This window comes from Bos indicus x Bos taurus, chromosome 8 (assembly GCF_003369695.1).
Source record: "Bos indicus x Bos taurus breed Angus x Brahman F1 hybrid chromosome 8, Bos_hybrid_MaternalHap_v2.0, whole genome shotgun sequence".
NCBI lineage: Eukaryota > Metazoa > Chordata > Mammalia > Artiodactyla > Bovidae > Bos > Bos indicus x Bos taurus.
Window position 1 is genome coordinate 1,471,248 of NC_040083.1, and position 16,402 is coordinate 1,487,649.

The window sequence follows — 16,402 nt, forward strand, 5'->3', positions numbered from 1 at the left end:
GTTTCATATCCAATCCACAGGGTGTTGCTTTTTTTGATTTTGGAATTTAGATTTATACTACTAATTTGTAATGTATAGTTTCAAGTGAAAAAGATAATTGAGATTTTATTATTGGTTAAGTGCCAGGATAAAAAGGAAGTCCTTCTGTATTCTGTGCTGACATTCTTGAAAATGTATTGGTAGTTTATTAGCCATCTGTGTTATTTTTTGGAGATAAACCATTTCTGAGGAGGAAGCCACTTTTTGGAGATAAACCATTTCTGAGGAGGAAGCCAATTTTGTTCTTCCAAAATGTATTTATCCCCTTTCCTTGTAGTCCTGCAGTATTGATGAGGCTGGTAAGACTTCTGCATAATCTGACTCCTTTTCTACAGTCTGACTGCTCTTCCCAAAACCCCAGAGGTGACAGAGGGTATTTTCGTCCAGCTGTTGCTTTGATACTCACTCCCAGTGTTCAGTAGAGGACTTGGAGCTGAACACGCAGACCATTCAGCCTGTCCCCAAAGGTCATTCCTGTGAACCTGGCGCCTCCCTCCAGCTGACCTCTCTGGCTGCTGCAGAAGGGTTGTAAAGTATTTGAGTTCTTGCACCATTTACGAGGGAAGGTTGGATGGTGTGATGAGCAGTATTTTTCAAGTCAGACTGGAAGCTGTCAGCTACAAAAGCTATTCACGCAGAGACAGGAGAGCAAGTCTTCAGATCAGCCAGTTCAGCTGCGGAGATAGAGCCTGGAGGCCTCCACAGCCCAGCGGTCCTGGCGCTGCAAGCTCTGCTGGAGGCCACGGAGTGCAGGTTCCAATGTGTGTGGCATCAGGGCTACGCACAGGTGCGTCCACCTCCGGGCCGCCACCACGGCTGACGTGCCACCAGAGAAGAGCTTCCTTCTTTACTTTTTTACACTGTAAGCTGTAATAGTAAATGAAGAATAAAAGGATCAGAATTTTGGTGTTAGAAATTTAAAGGAAAAAGCCCAGGTTTTTAAAAGATAAGACGGTGGTAAAGTTAAGAATTATTTGTACTCCCATTGATTCTGTGGATATATTTTAAAATATTTTTTATTACTGTCTTGGGAAATAAAATATTGGCATGACAGGTTTCAGGGACTCGAGGGGCCTTAGGTTCTGTGAGTTATCAAACCCTGTTGTCAGAAAGCTTGGTTACATTGTGGTCTGTTGTACCATACCTTAAATATTCATGCACATATATTTTGCTGAAGTTTTAGTTTTTGAATGGGAAACATAGACCTGTGCACTAGGTTTTTTATGTTATAAACAACATATTATATATGATATGTAGTTTATGTATATTTATATAAACCATAGTATGTAGTTTATATTTATGTAAGACATAGTATGTAGTTTAATATATTTATATAAGATATAATATATTGTCTATATATATTTACATAAGGTACTTCTGAAAAGATATTAGCAAGAAAGAATGCTGAAGTCAGTCATGAGTTGTCTTGTGTCTGGAGATGGGAAAACTCAAGATTCAAAAGACCACTTTTCCCCAGATTTGTTTATAAATTCCCCATTTTTATGTTATTTTCATTAAAACTTTTTTTAAGTCTATGTCTAGTCCAAATGGAGAGACACGCCTCCTGCCTTTCTGGGTCCAGATGTATTAGTTAGGCATGATGTTGTGTGTTTCTTTAAAATGAAGCACAGGACTTCTCTGGTGGTCCAGTGGTTAAGACTGCATGCTGCCAATTCAGGGGGCCCGGGTTCGGTCCCTGGTCAGGGAACTAGATCCCACATACCCTGTGGTGTGACCAAAATACTAATAAAGAAGTAAATAAAAAGCAAACTGTTTTCACTTTCATGCATTGGAGGAGGAAATGGCAACCCACTCCAGTGTTCTTGCCTGGAGAATCCCAGGGACGGGGGAGCCTGGTGGGCTGCCGTCTATGGGGTCGCACAGAGTCAGACACGGCTGAAGTGACTTAGCAGCAGCAGCAGCAGCAGCAGCATAGTGTGAATGGAATTGTCTTTTCTGTTTTCCACCTTAGGGTGTAAAAGTGGACCTGCTCCTTTCCGTTTGTGTACTAGGAACTGTGGGTTTTACAGGGAGACTGTTCATGTGTGAGAACTTGAATGCCATGGACAGAGTAACCAGGGTCAGAAAGGTGGGGCACAGGGGCAGGCTTCCCCCTCGCCGCATGGCTCTCCTGCCCCCTCAGGAGCTTCTGTGCCGAGTAAAGCTTTAGCGCACCTGGGGGAGACCCTGCTCAGGCTCTCCCCACAGCAGGGTTACCAACCCCAGACTGTGAAAGGGTGCTTACTCAGGAATCCAAACGCTGGTTGGTCCCTGGACCAGTCTCTCGTGTATCTCTTTGTAGGAGTTAAAATGAGCCTTGTACCTGCTCAGGTAGTTGAAACACCATGCTGTGAATATAGAGACCTGTTTGTTTCCTAAATTAATACAAGTAAGCCCTTCTCCTAGAAGTGTAACTCTTCATCTGCATGCACTCCTTAAAAAAAAGTGAATCATGTCAAAACTCAGATGATGATTTCTGCTTCAAAGGCCTTTGAATGACATTCAAAAACAATTTATTTTTTTCCAAAAACCAAATCTAGGAGATGTCCTGGCACTTAGTACGTGTTCAGTAAATGTCCTTGTGTCAATAATGCCGGCCTTCATATAAAAGTGGTGTTCTTCAGACAACACATTCGAGTCCCAGATGGACTCCCTAGGCGTGTGCCTCTGTCCCGTAGTAAGGGCTGTCTCCTTGCTTGTGCAGGTGTAAAGGCCCATAGTTCCAGGAAAAAAGTAAATGAGTTACAGTCATCAATAGCGTTTTTCTAGACTCTTCTGGGATTGTTTTATTGTTGGATGTATATTTAAGCAGTCTTTCTGCTTGTTGCACTGATGGTATAATATGTGCTTAGTTAAGGTTTCAGGTTGACCATTGGGGTTAGCTTTCTAAAAGCACTCAGATGACTGTCATTCATGGTGGGCCAGTAACCTGATGCTTCCTTGGGCTGACAACAGCTCAACAAGCAGTTTTCAGAAGTCATTTATGTCAGTTGCTGAGGGGCTTTCTTCTCCCCTGTCTTCCTCATGCTTTCGAGGTGTGCTTGGGAGTCCCAGTGTTAGAACCCCACTGGGCGTTACCGCACGGTGAAGCCGGGCCTTAGTGATCGGAAAGAGTGGAAAGGGTTGCAGCTTGTGTCTATGAGCTGTGCTCACTCTTCATGCAGGACTGATGCTTAGTATGTTTGTTTAAATGTTTTTGTAGCAAAATTTCTGTGCAAAATAATGTTCAGTATGACAGATACCAAATGTGTATGCAGTTTTGAATTCACACTGACTCAGCAGCAGGAACACGAGCGTTTTCATTTTCCCTGTGTATGCTCTCCCTTTTGTGGGTTTCCTCCTCCCGCCCCGTGGCCTGCGTTCTTCCTCGGCAGTGCTCTGCCTCCTGGCCACGTCCTGTCTCGCACATTGAGAGGTGGCAGAGGAAGCAGACACAAGGCCGGAGCACCGGCAGCGGGGCCCCAGGAGCAGGATTTCACGGCCTTCACAGATAAGCCATGAAAGTTGGCCGGTGTCCTTCAGGAACGTGACTGTATGAATAGTTTCACCCCACCTCACGGCTCACTGGGAACATTAAGCTTGAATGTCAGAACGAACTAGCTGGTTCACAGCAGAGGACAGACAGTGCGGTCCTGTCAGGAGGCTGGAGTTCTCTGTGGATCTGGCGCAGGCGGGCCCTGGTGGGGAGGCTCCCTTAGTGAGGGCTGTCCCATTGCTTGTGCAGGTGTCAGGTCCCATGGTCCCAGCACGCTTCCTGGTCCGTCAGTGTTAGACAGCAGCAACAAAAATCATGCCATGCTAATGACTACACCAAAAATATTTTATTTGCACAAAGACGATTTGTTATTAGTGGATTCTGATTCTTTTGAGTACAGGAGATCATGAAATAGCTTTTCAGTGGTTTTTTTCTTGGTTAGGAAGAGAGGAAAAAATGAAGAAGTCAAAAGGATATGTTTGTTTATCGTTTTAAGTCTGTGAATAAGCAGGTCGCCATTAAAACAGAAGGAGCCCTGTCAGTGTGTAATGGGTGGTCTTCTCTGTCTCTGCAGAAAGTGCCCGGAAAAAGCAGGAGGGGATTGTGGGCAGCTCGCGTGTGTGCTTTGCGCAGCACACCCCGTCCCTGCCGGCCGAGAGCCCCCGGCCGCTGAAGCTCCGCAGCATCCTGGACATGAGCCCGTTCACGGTGACAGACCACACACCCATGGAGATCGTGGTGGACATCTTCCGGAAGCTGGGCCTGCGGCAGTGCCTTGTCACGCACAACGGGTGGGTGTGTCCCCCTCAGGTGCGGGGCCCTTGGGGTCAGGTGGGGGGCCCCCGGGGGAGGTCTGCCGTTCAGGATTAGCCCCTCAGAGTCCCACTTACCAAGGGTGGGCAAAGTGTTGACTGCCAGGTCTCTGCTGAACCAGGAGCGCTTCAGGGCTGCAGGGAGGTGATGTGTCCTAGGGGGTTGCAAAGGGACTGGGGGGGCCTCCAAGCTGACGGGTCACTCTTGGAGAGCAGTGGACCCCACTGCATGGAGCAGTGCAGCAGCCTGTTCTTGTAGATATTTCATGGTCAGAGTGTCTGTCTCTAGGACAGTAACAACTTTCTGAATAGCTGGCTGTTTACTGTTTGATTAATTGTGTGGTGAGGGAAATTGTGTATAATTAGACAAAGTTGGTGGATTAGCTGAAAGCCTTTTGCAAATGCTCTGTTTCCATTTTCCTACAGTCTCCATCTGCAAATCCTGTGGATACAGTCTTGCAGATAAACACTTATGTATTTAAAATGCACACATTGGTTTTCTGCCCTTTGCACATAACCTGGCCGTGTTTCTCCACGTGGGGGTTTGGGGAAGTATGGTCTGATGGGAGTTGGGAAGCAGGGAGACACTGCGCCTCTGGCCCTGACGCCAGCCTGCTGCCTGGCGCTGCTCCCTGCTCCCGGGCCTGCAGCGTGCCTCCCTGCCGCCCTTTCTCTCCGGCCCCCTGGTTCCTACCACGCTGCTCTTTGTGCTCAGAGCCCACACCTGAAGGCTGAGGACAGTGAGGCTGGGGGGAGTAGGAGGGGCGGTTGGCCCGCACCATGTGAGCCTGCTGGAGGCCTGCGCACGGGAGGCCCCGGCGGCCCCACAGCCGTCCTGCGCAGACAGGACAGGCAGGCCCTCTCTAGGGGACGGCAGGAGGTGGGCGCCTCTGGCTGCAGCCCTCCTGCGGCCCCTCTGGATGGAGGTGGTCATCTATGTGGGAAGCTGTGCCCAGGCCCGTGGTCAGCACAGGTAGTCCAGGGAACAGTAGCCTCCCAGCTCAGAAGTCCTGCCTCTTGCTGTTTGATGTGATTGTTGACCAGTAGAGTCTGTCTCTTTCTTTGTGATTTCTTTTTTTGTTTGTTTTTGGCCATACGGTGTGGTATGTGAGATCTCAGTTCCCCAACCAGGGACGGGACCCACGCCCTCTGCATTGGCAGTAGAGTCTTCAACACTGGACCACCAGGACAGTGCCGTGATTTCTTGGACAATGCGTTAGCCCGTAAGGGTCTGGAATACAAATAGAAGCTAGAGAGTGTGACTCGTGGCTAGTATTTGCACTGTGCTAGCCACTGAAGGTGACTCCAGGAAGCAGGGAGGAGTCGATGGAGGGGTGAGCTCTTGATCAAGGCAGGGAGTTCTCTCTTTGTTTTTTCCCAAGATAAGCGTTTTCTTTTTATCATATGATAGAGTCCAGGTACTCTTGCCAAGCCCAGCAAGGTAGTTGCTGGGAGTGGTGGTGGGTTCAGGGTGTCCAGAACAGAGTCCCGGGGCTTCCTTGGCTCTCTGTGGTTGCTCTGAGCTTGCAGGACGGCTGGTCAGCTCAGGGCGTTTCAGGCTTACCGGTGCCGTCTCTGTCGGCTCTTCCTCCGAGGCGTTCTCCACAGAGATCTACCCTGCAACTTCTGCATACATATCACCCCCCAGAATGGTGCTGCGTGGCCTCTAGATGCCAGCGTCGTCGCATAATTTAATATTTAAGACTCTCAGAGTGTGCTAATAATAGAAAGGCTGAGAATTGATATCGGGTAGTCTAGACTCCTTGGGCGACTAAAATACTCATCTGTGCACACTCTTCCTGCCACATCGTAACCCTTATCCTTCTTATGAAAGAGCTCCATGGTCTTCCTCAGCCACTGCACCTGGCTTGATGTTCACAGTCCACAGTGTCTTTAGCCTTGAAGGAATGTTCACCGTTCTGGAAACCAAAGGGCAAGTTTTCTGGTTCAAATGCCCTCAGACTGCATTGATGAGAAATAACAAAACAACCACAATAATACTGCTCACGAAAGGGGAGAACAGGAAATAGGTAGTAGTCAGTGTGGTAACAGTGAGCAAATGATGGTGGGCAGGATGCCGAGAGCTTACAGCTTTGCCAAGGGTTATGATCAGTTCATTGTCCTGCCTTCTAGTTGACTGTATCCATTCTCTTGAATTATACTGTTACAAAGAATATTCAGTGAACATTCGTATGTACTGATTTACATATGCATATCTGAAGAATATGCAGGGAGAAATAGCTGAGAGAAATATCAATAACCTCAGATATGCAGATAACACCACCCTTATGGCGAAGAACTAAAGAGCCTCTTGATGAAAGTGAAAGAGGAGAGTGAAAAAGCTGGCTTAAAACTCAGCATTAAAAAAACTAAGATCATGGCATCTGGTCCCATCAGTTCATGGCAAATAGATGGGGAAACAATGGAAATAGTGATAGACTTTATTTTCTTGGACTCCAAAATCACTGCGGATGGTGACTGCAGCCATGAAATTAAAAGAAGCTTGCTCCTTGGAAGAAAAGCTATGACCAACCTAGACAGCATATTAAAAAGCAGAGACATTACTTTGCCAACAAAGGTCCGTCTAGTCAAAGCTATGGTTTTTCCAGTAGTCGTGCATGGATGTGAGAGTTGGATTATAAAGAAGTCTGAGCGCCGAAGAATTGATGCTTTTGAACTGTGGTGTTGGAGAAGACTCTTGAGAGTCCCTTGGACTGCAAGGAGATCCAACCAGTCCATCCTAAAGGAAATCAGTCCTGAATATTCATTGGAAGGACTGAAGCTGAAGCTCAAATACTTTGGCCTCCTGATATGAAGAACTGACTCACTGGAAAAGACCCTGATGCTGGGAAAGATTGAGGGCAGGAGGAGAAGGGCATGACAGTTGATGACATGGTTGGATGGCATCACCGACTTGATGGGCATGAGCAAGCTCCGGGAGTTGGTGATGGACAGGGAAGCCTGGCATGTTGTAGTCCATGGGGTCGCAAAGAATCAACACGACTGAGTGACTGAACAAAACTGATCTGAAGAATAAAGTCCTAAAAGTGAAAAATTTGAAAGTTAATGCATTGAAAATTTAATAGATATTTTCACATTATCCTATAAAATAATTTACCTTCAATGTTAAAGTGCCCAAGTGTCTCTTTTCAGTATAAAGAATCTCTTGGTCCCATGTGTGACATGATGACACTTACAGTTTCTGTTGTTTATCACATAGTGATATTGCTGCATTTGAATGTTTGAATTTTAGTTTTTAAACCAGCATCCCATGTTTGCAAAGCCATATTTGTGCGTGTATATATACGATGACTGAGTTGACTCATTTTGACTTAGTAACTAGTTGTCAAATATGACTGAGTGGACTGCTAAGGTTGGTTTATGTGCCTCATACTTGAGGAGTCATGGCACCAGACCATGAGCTTATGTAGCTGCAGGCATGTGGTTTGGCCTCCTAGGCTATTTGGCACTAAATTTTGCACATGGTTGGTTTTCTGCAAATATTAGTTGATTGTACTTTTCATGTTCATGATTAGTTACTTCAAATTAAGGTTTTTCTCCTCTCCAACTCCCTGTGGGGGAGAAAAGCAGATTCTCACAGCTTTCCTCTTACATCCCTTCCCTAAAATGAGACTTTTTGAGGTTTTCTAAGGATTATTTTTGTTCCATTTATTTTAGTGTAACCATAGGGAAATGAGAAAGTAGGGGGAAATCCTCCCACTTTGTGGTTTCCTCCAGTTAATGGGCATCAGCTGGACTGGGGTTGAGAGTAGCAGTGGCTCCAGAAAGGCTGGGACAGGAAGGTTGGGAACTGGGGTGAACTGCATGTTGGCTGTCAGGGGACAGTGTAAACCTGGCTTTGTTTATGTGGGGCGTATCTTGTAGTTACTGATATGTCGTCAGAAATCTGGATTTTACGTTACATTATTTTACAACTAATGAGAGATAAATGGTGATTGACCAAACAAGTCTATTTGGTGTGAGCCTCCAGGTTTATAACTGGTGTGCAAGGCGGTTTTACCCTTAGGCTTATCTTCAGTGATGGGCAAGGCGTTGGATGATCAGATATCACAGATACTGATGGGAGAAGAGATGTATGTCAGCAGAATAGCTGTTTTCTTTTGTTTAGGGTTGTTTAAAGAATAATGGTACCAAGCATCATTGTTTAAAAGCTTAATAAATAGATGCTAAATGGAGTACCTTTTCGAAAGCTTTACGGGTGGGGGTCCCTTTAGTAATGCACGGCTCAGTTGGAAGCCAGGCCGGGTCATCCTCAACTCTGACCTGCTCCGTGCTGCTCTCTGTGCCCCCCGTGGCTGGTCCTCCCCAGTCGTGACAGTGGGCGTGTCCTTGCGCAGTCCTGGTGAAGCACGTCCCAGGCCCTGGCGTTCGTTACCGCCGTGCACTCTGCTGATAGTGCCAGGTTGTTGAGCGGCACAGGCGCTAGAGAGGAGTGAGTGGAGAGCGCTGGTCAGGGTGGACAGCTCAGGTTCTCGCTTGAGCCTGCCTTTTCACAAGAGAGCTTGGGGTGGGAGGTGCCGTGATTACATTTCCTTTATTTTTGTCCTTTAAGGAAAATAGGTTGATATAAGAAGAGAGCGCGTGTCTTCTGCATTTAGTGGCGAGTCTAGTGGTCAACATGTTAGGGTTTCTTACTGAGTCCTTAGAGGTGGAAAACAGCTGTGTGTTTGGGGGAAGAAGACTTGAGGAATCCAGACGTGCATATGAAAGGAGAAAATGAGGTTGGGGGGAGGGTCTTGCCCACGTTTCGTGTTCTGATAAGCAGAATCTCTCAGAATCCTACAGCTTTGGTGGAACCAGCAGGAAGTTCACAGGAACTGCTCAGAACGAGTTCTGTGGCCGTGTGGGTCAGGAAAGTGTTGGATCAGATGCTGTAGAGGTTTCTTTACTGTGGAGCTTCGCACACGGGGCGGACAGTAAACATGGTTTTCCAAACGTGCACCTTTGGGGGAGGAAGCCGGGGGGCAGAGGGGCTCCTGGGCCTGGTGTTTCTGGACACAGATACCTTGGGGCAGGGTGCTGGTCGAGCTGTATTGCTCTTACAGAGTTGTGCGCCCCAAGGAACAAAATCATCTTTTACGGGAGTCAGATTTTGCATTGATTTTCCCCAGACTTCTGAAATTAATAAAGCGGTACTGAGTTTGTCCTTATTACTCTGAAATCGCTTTTCTCCAGTAACTAAAGAGAGGAAACATATGTATTTCCTCCCTTTATGGCTGTTACTTTGTAAATACAAAGATTACTTTATAAATGTATAAGTTTGCCATTATGTCCTTAATAAATTCATGACTGACCTCTTTGCGTACGTACCTTGAGGTTTGGCAGAGCTTAATAACTTACTAACTGAAATTAATCATTGTATGTAATCAGGTAGAGAAGAACGAGTAAGAATTAAACTGGGGTTCTTTTACTTAATGTCAAGATGCTCAGTTTTCTTGATTCCAACTATATATGCAGGTGAACTGGTGATTGTTTCTCTTAGAACTGAGTGGGTGCTTATTTTATGTGGGGCATGTTCTGAGCTATTGGAGGGAGAGGTGCTCCCACGCTCTGAGAATTGTTCAGCTTGTCTTTGTTCTTAAGGATAAGTGCATTGTTGTAAAAGATGAGAAGACATTTGCAAAGAAGCGGTTTTTGCCTCTCCCAGGCCCTTCCCTGCCTGCTTCCTGCCCATCCCTCCCCGGGGGCCTTCCCTGCCCCGTGACTGACCGCTGTATAAGCAGCCTCCCGGGGGCCCAGAGCCCTTGACTGAGCAGGTCCCCTGCTGAAGTTCGTTCTTCGGGAAGCCGGGGTGGTCTGAGGCAGTGCGACACAGAACTGACCTAGCCAGATGGCAGGGTGTCCAGTCACCCTGCAGAGTGTGCTGGAGGGGCTTCCAGAATTTAAAGATGAAAGCTTTTTAAGGTTCTCAACATCCATTGTGTATACCCCCTGAATTCATTGACTTCCATTATAAAGGTGGATGCAGTGAGGAGGGCCGGGGGCTGGCCCTTGAGGAATGAGAAGCACTTTCCTCTGTGGAGAGAACTTGAAGCTGTAGTTCAGAGTTGTGCAGCTCTATATTGATGGTGTTTCTTTGTACTTTTTTTTTGAGTCATTTTCATTTTGAGCTTTTATAATCTTGATTTTTAATTTAAGAAGGACAGCTACCTACCAGTATTTAAAGTAGGATTGCGTCACATGCAAAAGCCAGTAGAGGTAATGCAGTGGTACCTGGGGTTTCAGAGCACTTCTGTGTGTATTTTTCTGAAGCCCATCACGTTTTAGCTCTTTCTAGCACTCTGTATCATGATGGTAGGACCCCTCCCCAAGTCCCCCGCAGTCATTAGCATCACGTGGTCTGTTGCAGGAGCCTCTTGGGGATCATCACCAAGAAGAACATGGTAGCACACCTGGAGGAGCTGACGCGGCGCGCCGAGCCCCTGGTGATCACGCGGCTGCTCCCCAGACCGGGCGGGGGGTGGCTCTGTGCCCTTGCCTCCCCCGTCAGCTTTGTTAGACCTTTCCTCCTCCTCACACGGGGGTGTGTGCACACCCTGCCCTGGGAAGCAGCAGGCCCACCTCCTGGCCACCAGAGCCTCTCCTTGGCTTTAGGACTGTAGGCAGTGTGGTCTGTACAATCCTACAGCAGATACCCCGACTCCACCCAGGAGCTCCCCCAAGCCCGTCCCTGTCTTTCTTCCCTGGTCTTGGCTGTGTCGTGGGGAGTCTAAGCCCACGTGTGCACACGTGGTGTTACCCAGCTCAGCAGCCCGCCCGCCCCATACGCCCTCAGATCCTGGGGCCTGGGCTCCAGCACGCTCTGTAGGCTGTTTCTAGAGTGTGGGCAGCAGCTGAGGGTCACGTGTGGCTGTGGGTCCCAGTGGAGTCGTGACTAAAGAGGATTTCGAGTTCTCTGATAAGTTGTCTGGCTCTGGCAGTCTCACGCTGGGCTCTTTTGCCTGGTTGTCACCCCTCCATGAGGCCTGTCCCTGTAGACTTCAATCTAGCACTGATCTCCATGCATCCTTTTTGAAGAAACCACTGGCCAGAAAAATAAGTAACTACTCATCTCTTCTGCTTTCTGCTTCGTCTGTAATAATCTTCTAGGACTGCTTCTTGATTTTTTTTTTCACCTATCTTTTAATGTAAGCGTTAACAACTCAGACTTTCATAAAAGCACTGTACCTTTTTTGACTAAAATCAGAAAAGGAAGACATTGATGACTGTAGTAGAAACTCGGGTCATCCTAGAGATTTATTCTTGGGGTTCTGAAGTTTGGGATTGAAATTCTGTGTTGACCATTTTAAGTGCATTTTACCTGAATTGTATGTGCTTTCATGAAGATTCGGCATACAGCTGGGCACTCTTTAAGTCAGTTTTTTTAAAGACAGTTAATTTTGGCTTTAAAGAAAAGTGCACTCTAAAGGGGACTTGGTCATTATGTTTTCTTCTCTCTCAGCCTGGTGGGAAGGAGCTGTTCTCCTCAGGCGGGCTCAGCGCCCCTTCTTGTTCTGCATTCTGTTCTCTCACGCGCTGGCTCACGTGACTCAGAGGCTCTGCCTCCGCAGTCCGGTTCTCAGTCTCAGGGCAGGGACACTGAGCGGTTAGGGGCGTCATGCTCGATACCTCCGAGCATGGCTGCTGGATGTTGAGTTACTTGACCAAGATACTGTTTGAAAATACAGACTCGGGCTGATTGCTTTGCTCTCCTTCTGTCAGCCGAAAGGATTTAGCTGTGGGTTTAACTTCTCCTTTCCCTTCCTTTTAACGGCAGCCTTCTGCTTGTCCTTTTCAGACGCCTCCTTGGTATCATCACAAAAAAAGACATCCTCCGTCATATGGCCCAGACGGCAAACCAAGACCCCGCCTCCATCATGTTCAACTGAGCTCCGCGGCGGAGGACGGGGAGGAGGCCGGGGAGGAGGCCTGCCTGCTCAGCAGCAGCTCGCTCTGACCCGGAGGCAGCAGGACCGGCGGCGGCGGGCTGCTGCGGTGGTGCGGGGAGGGGCGGTGGAGGCGGCCGGGCCTCCCCGCCGGCGCCGGCGAGCCGCGTGGGGCCGTCCCAGCCGTGCGCTCAGCGCTGGAGGCGGCCCTGACCGGACCCCGTCCTCTCTGGCCCTGCAGAGAGGCCGGCAGGCCCCCTGTCAGAAGGGATCCCTCTGAATTGAGCCATCTCTAAGACTGTAAGGTCTTGCCCTTTTTTTGTTTGTTTTTGTTTTTTAAATCAAAACTGTTGTGTTTAACTCCTGAACTGTACAGGTAAAGCATTACCTTTCTACATTCCGGACGAGCTTCTTCCTCTCCTCTCCCCTCCCCTGCGAGCTGTCACCAAGCCTCTGAGAGTGGTGTGCACGTGGGGAGCAGTCCTTTCTCATATTGAGATGTGCGTGGTCGTACCGGGGTCTCGTCACAGGGAGGGGAGTGGGTGCTGTGTCCCACACGAGGTGCTTGGGGCAAGCCCGGTACCACAACCCTGGCCGAGGCGCCGCGGAAGCTCTGCTGGGGGAGGGGTTCAGCATCCACCACAGGGGACTTGACTGATAAGGATGGACAGTGTTCTTCTTGCTTTTCTCACCCTCTCTGACTTGATGGATAATGTGAACTGGTCTTAACGCAGATTTTTCTGTTTCTAAAACTCCTATAACACAAGTACCATTGAGCGTAAGGAAATGATGCTGCTTTGATAGTGACAAGAAGGAAGTGTTGTGTCGAGCTGCACCTGCTATGAGTTGCATGTTTAAACACTGGAAATTTTCTTTTTCTTGAAATTAGATCAGTCTGTTTGTTTTGTTTTTTTCCCCTTTCCTTAAGGTATTTTACTGCTGACACTGAAGAAGAAATGTAATTCATAACTTGCACTAAATGTATATTTCTTTCTTAAAAATTTACCATTCTTATTTATATTTTTATGGATTAAAATTTATAAAATACAGATCAGTTAATATCACACTTAAATACTTTTACCTTTTTAATGTGATTTTTATAGACTAACTCAGACTTAGAAATATGGAGATATGAACAAAAAAAGTTTACAGTGGGAACGAGGGTCTAAGATGTGGTGTGGTTGTTTCTTTGTGATCACACGTGTATGGAAACCTTTTCTCATCTCTCACTGCCATCCTCTGGGTTGTGTTTCCAGCTTGTCCATTTTGACTCATTAACTGGAAGCTGAAACACTATGTATTGTTTCGCAGATTAAAAGTTAAATAATGTTAACCTTAAACAGAAAAGAAAACAATAGAATGGCAGAGGTAGCAGTTAAAATGTTGATCTGAACAGAACTTGTGAACCTTCGTGGAGGTCACGTCCAGGTGTCCAGTGACATTTTGAATCCATGCTGCACTTTCTTGCACAGTGGGCTGAAAATGTACCGCATGTGTTTGGAATTTGGGGTTTTGGAAAATACCTGTCTTAATCATGGTCTCAGTTCACATCAGCAAAGGCAGTTCACTTGAAGCACTGGCCTGAAAATTCTGGATTATGCATCTTGGGAGGCAAAATGAATTTTTAGAGACAGACATTTTTCTGAAACACATCTTGCAATGAGCTGTTTTTATATTTTGGAAGTGATTGTTCACCTCTTGATTCTTAATAAACCTGTAAGGTCTGGGAGATCACAGAAGATTTTATGATGCTGAGGATTTATAAGATCTCGAAGCCATATGAGAACGACCACTGAGAGGTGAGCAGACGTTAGGAATTCCACGACACCTGAGCTCTGCTCTGCCTGCAGTTAGTGTTGTGTCCTGTTTCCCCCTTCCGGCCACCTCCGCACTTGCTTCCCAGCGTGTGGAGACAGCCCTTCCTGAACCAAGGTCAGCTGGTCTCCTCTCAACCTCTCGTCCGTGCGTTTGCCTGAGGCCCAGTGAGCGTGCGGGCTCCGTGGCCGCACCGCGTCGCACGTGGCGTCACACGTGGTGTGTTTTGTCTCCCTCGTTTCCTTTCCGATTTTGGGTCCTGCTTCACACTGACATCTCGGGCGGATGCCAATTCTCTCCTCAGTGTGTGCCCTTCCTGCTGAGATGCAGGGGGCGGGCTGTGCCTCCAGCACGCTTGTGGTTGTGTCTGTCACTCCATTCCACTTTTCCTTTTGGGGTGTGGGGTGTCTGCGTGTCAGCCCGACGAGGGGAGCTGGAGACCATGCGGTGGAAGTGCCCGGCCCAGTGGAGCGCAGGTGGAGCCTCATTGGAGTGCCTTTTCTGAGAAGGTATGATGAGAATGGGCAGGGTGTCAGCATCTCTTCTCCTTAATAACTGTGTTCAGTTCTGACTCATGAATGCCTAGTTTGTTCATCTGCGATGTTGCCTAGAGCTGTATTTATCTGTTTATTTATACTAGTGTAGTAAAGCTGCATATCATTACAGTACAAATGGTGACTGTGATGAGTCAATCAGAAAACCTATTAAAATCTCTATGACAACGTGTGGTTTGGCCTTTGATTCCCTCGGTCAGCGTGCCCCGGGGTCACGGCCGCTGTGTGTCGTGTAGCGTGCGGCCTCCCGGGGTGTCCCGCGTGTCTCGGGCTGCGAGGCCGTGCTGTCCTTGGCAAGCAGGAGTCGTGGGGACCCGGCAGACCCCAGGCTGACAGCAGGGTGTGTGCAGCAGCACGCGTGTGGGTGCAGGGACCACACACCTCAAAGGAGACAGGTAAGTCACCTGCAGACTGTGTTTCTGAGAACAAGCACAGAGGTTTGCAAACTGCCTCCGGCGAGGGAGACACACAGTCTGTGGAGCCATATCCGTGGCGTCTAGGGAGTGAACCTGGTCCTGACACGCCCAGGACACCTTGTTTTGTTGCTCTCATGCTGTTCACTCGACGACTGAGCACAAGTGTGCTCCTGGGACTGCTGGGCACGAGCATCAGATGCTGGTACATGTCATGAGTTGGTGTCATGGTTGTTGAGCACATGTGTTTATGTGATCCTGGGCAGCCTCATGCTGTCCTGGTCAGTGTCCGGGCAGAAATACCCCAGCCGGGGGGGAGAGGGGCACGACGTGGCCTCGGGGGTAGGGATGCTGGTCGTGGGTGACGGGGGGGGGTGAGCACACAGCGGGCTGACAAGGCTTCCCGTGGGAGGGGCAGGAGCACCTGTACCCCGGTGGGACCCACTGCCAGGTGTGAGAACACCAGGTAGGTCTTGGCGCTGGAGGGACGAGGGCAGGGGCTTGGCAGGGTTGGGGTGTCAGCTGGCTTGTCTGCATACACAGGACCTGCAGGTGCCAGGGAGCAGAAAGCTCTGTGCTGGCGACACAGGGTGAGTCCATGTGGACACAGATGAGAGCACGGTCTTGGGTGAGGTTTCACCGCTTCCACTTTTTTCTTGGCTGGATCATTCTATACGTGCTTGAGAAGTTGTATGGAAGACAGTTTGTAAGCTCCAGGTGTGAGCTTAGCTAAGTCTTGAGTTGGGTAACGGTTTTGTTAAATTGGGTGAAGCTGCTTTTATTTATGAAAGAACCCAGGTACTGGGTGAAAATGAACAGGCAGGCAGGTGGCATCCGGGAGCCACAGCAGCCACTGGAAAGGACCTGAAAATGTCTGGTGAGATTTCGAAGGACCAGGCCTCCAGTGCAGGAAGGAGGTAAGAAGGGGAGGTTTGGTGTCGGGCTGGCAGGAGCTCGCTCTTGAACGAACAAGTCTCAGTCCTTGGAAGGCTGGCCCCTCCCAAAATGTGTGACCAGCCCTCAGACACAGCTGCTGGGTGTGGAGCCTGGAAGTGTCTTCACAAGCCTGTTCTCAGGAAGCTCTGCTCATAGCTGTAGTCTTCACATTGTAACTGCCATGTTCTTGGCACTGGTGCACAAACCCTGTTTTGGTTCCCATATACCAAGCCTTCTGATGATATGCACACAGGTGTGTGAGGAATGGATGGTAAGCTTTTTTTTTTTACCCTTTCATTTATTCCTTAATAAGCAATCCTGTTGAAATCTGTATTACTGAATCACAAGAAGGCAAATTTAGAAAACTTACATTTGAAGTGGTTGTATCAACAAGCAGCATGGTTAAAGGAATCGAGAATTTGTAGCCAGCTTGCGTGGTTTTAATGGAAGGTACACTTGAGATTAAGGTAAA

General features: G+C 48.2%; 1 protein-coding gene across 5 annotated transcripts in view; it reads left to right on the forward strand.

Annotated features, from left to right (window-relative positions):
• CLCN3 (chloride voltage-gated channel 3) overlaps positions 1-14,749 on the forward strand; it is an 89,076-nt gene extending 74,327 nt beyond the window's left edge. For 3 of the 5 annotated variants that reach the window (XM_027548932.1, XM_027548933.1, XM_027548936.1), the window contains 3 exons: positions 4,089-4,305; positions 10,697-10,772; positions 12,125-14,749. In XM_027548932.1, coding sequence (XP_027404733.1) covers positions 4,089-4,305; positions 10,697-10,772; positions 12,125-12,283 — 452 coding nt within the window. In that variant the 3' untranslated portion in view covers positions 12,284-14,749. The remainder of the gene's footprint in view (positions 1-4,088; positions 4,306-10,696; positions 10,773-12,124) is intronic. The other 2 variants (XM_027548937.1, XM_027548938.1) reach the window with 1 other exon arrangement.
• Positions 14,750-16,402: the final 1,653 nt, after the last annotated feature.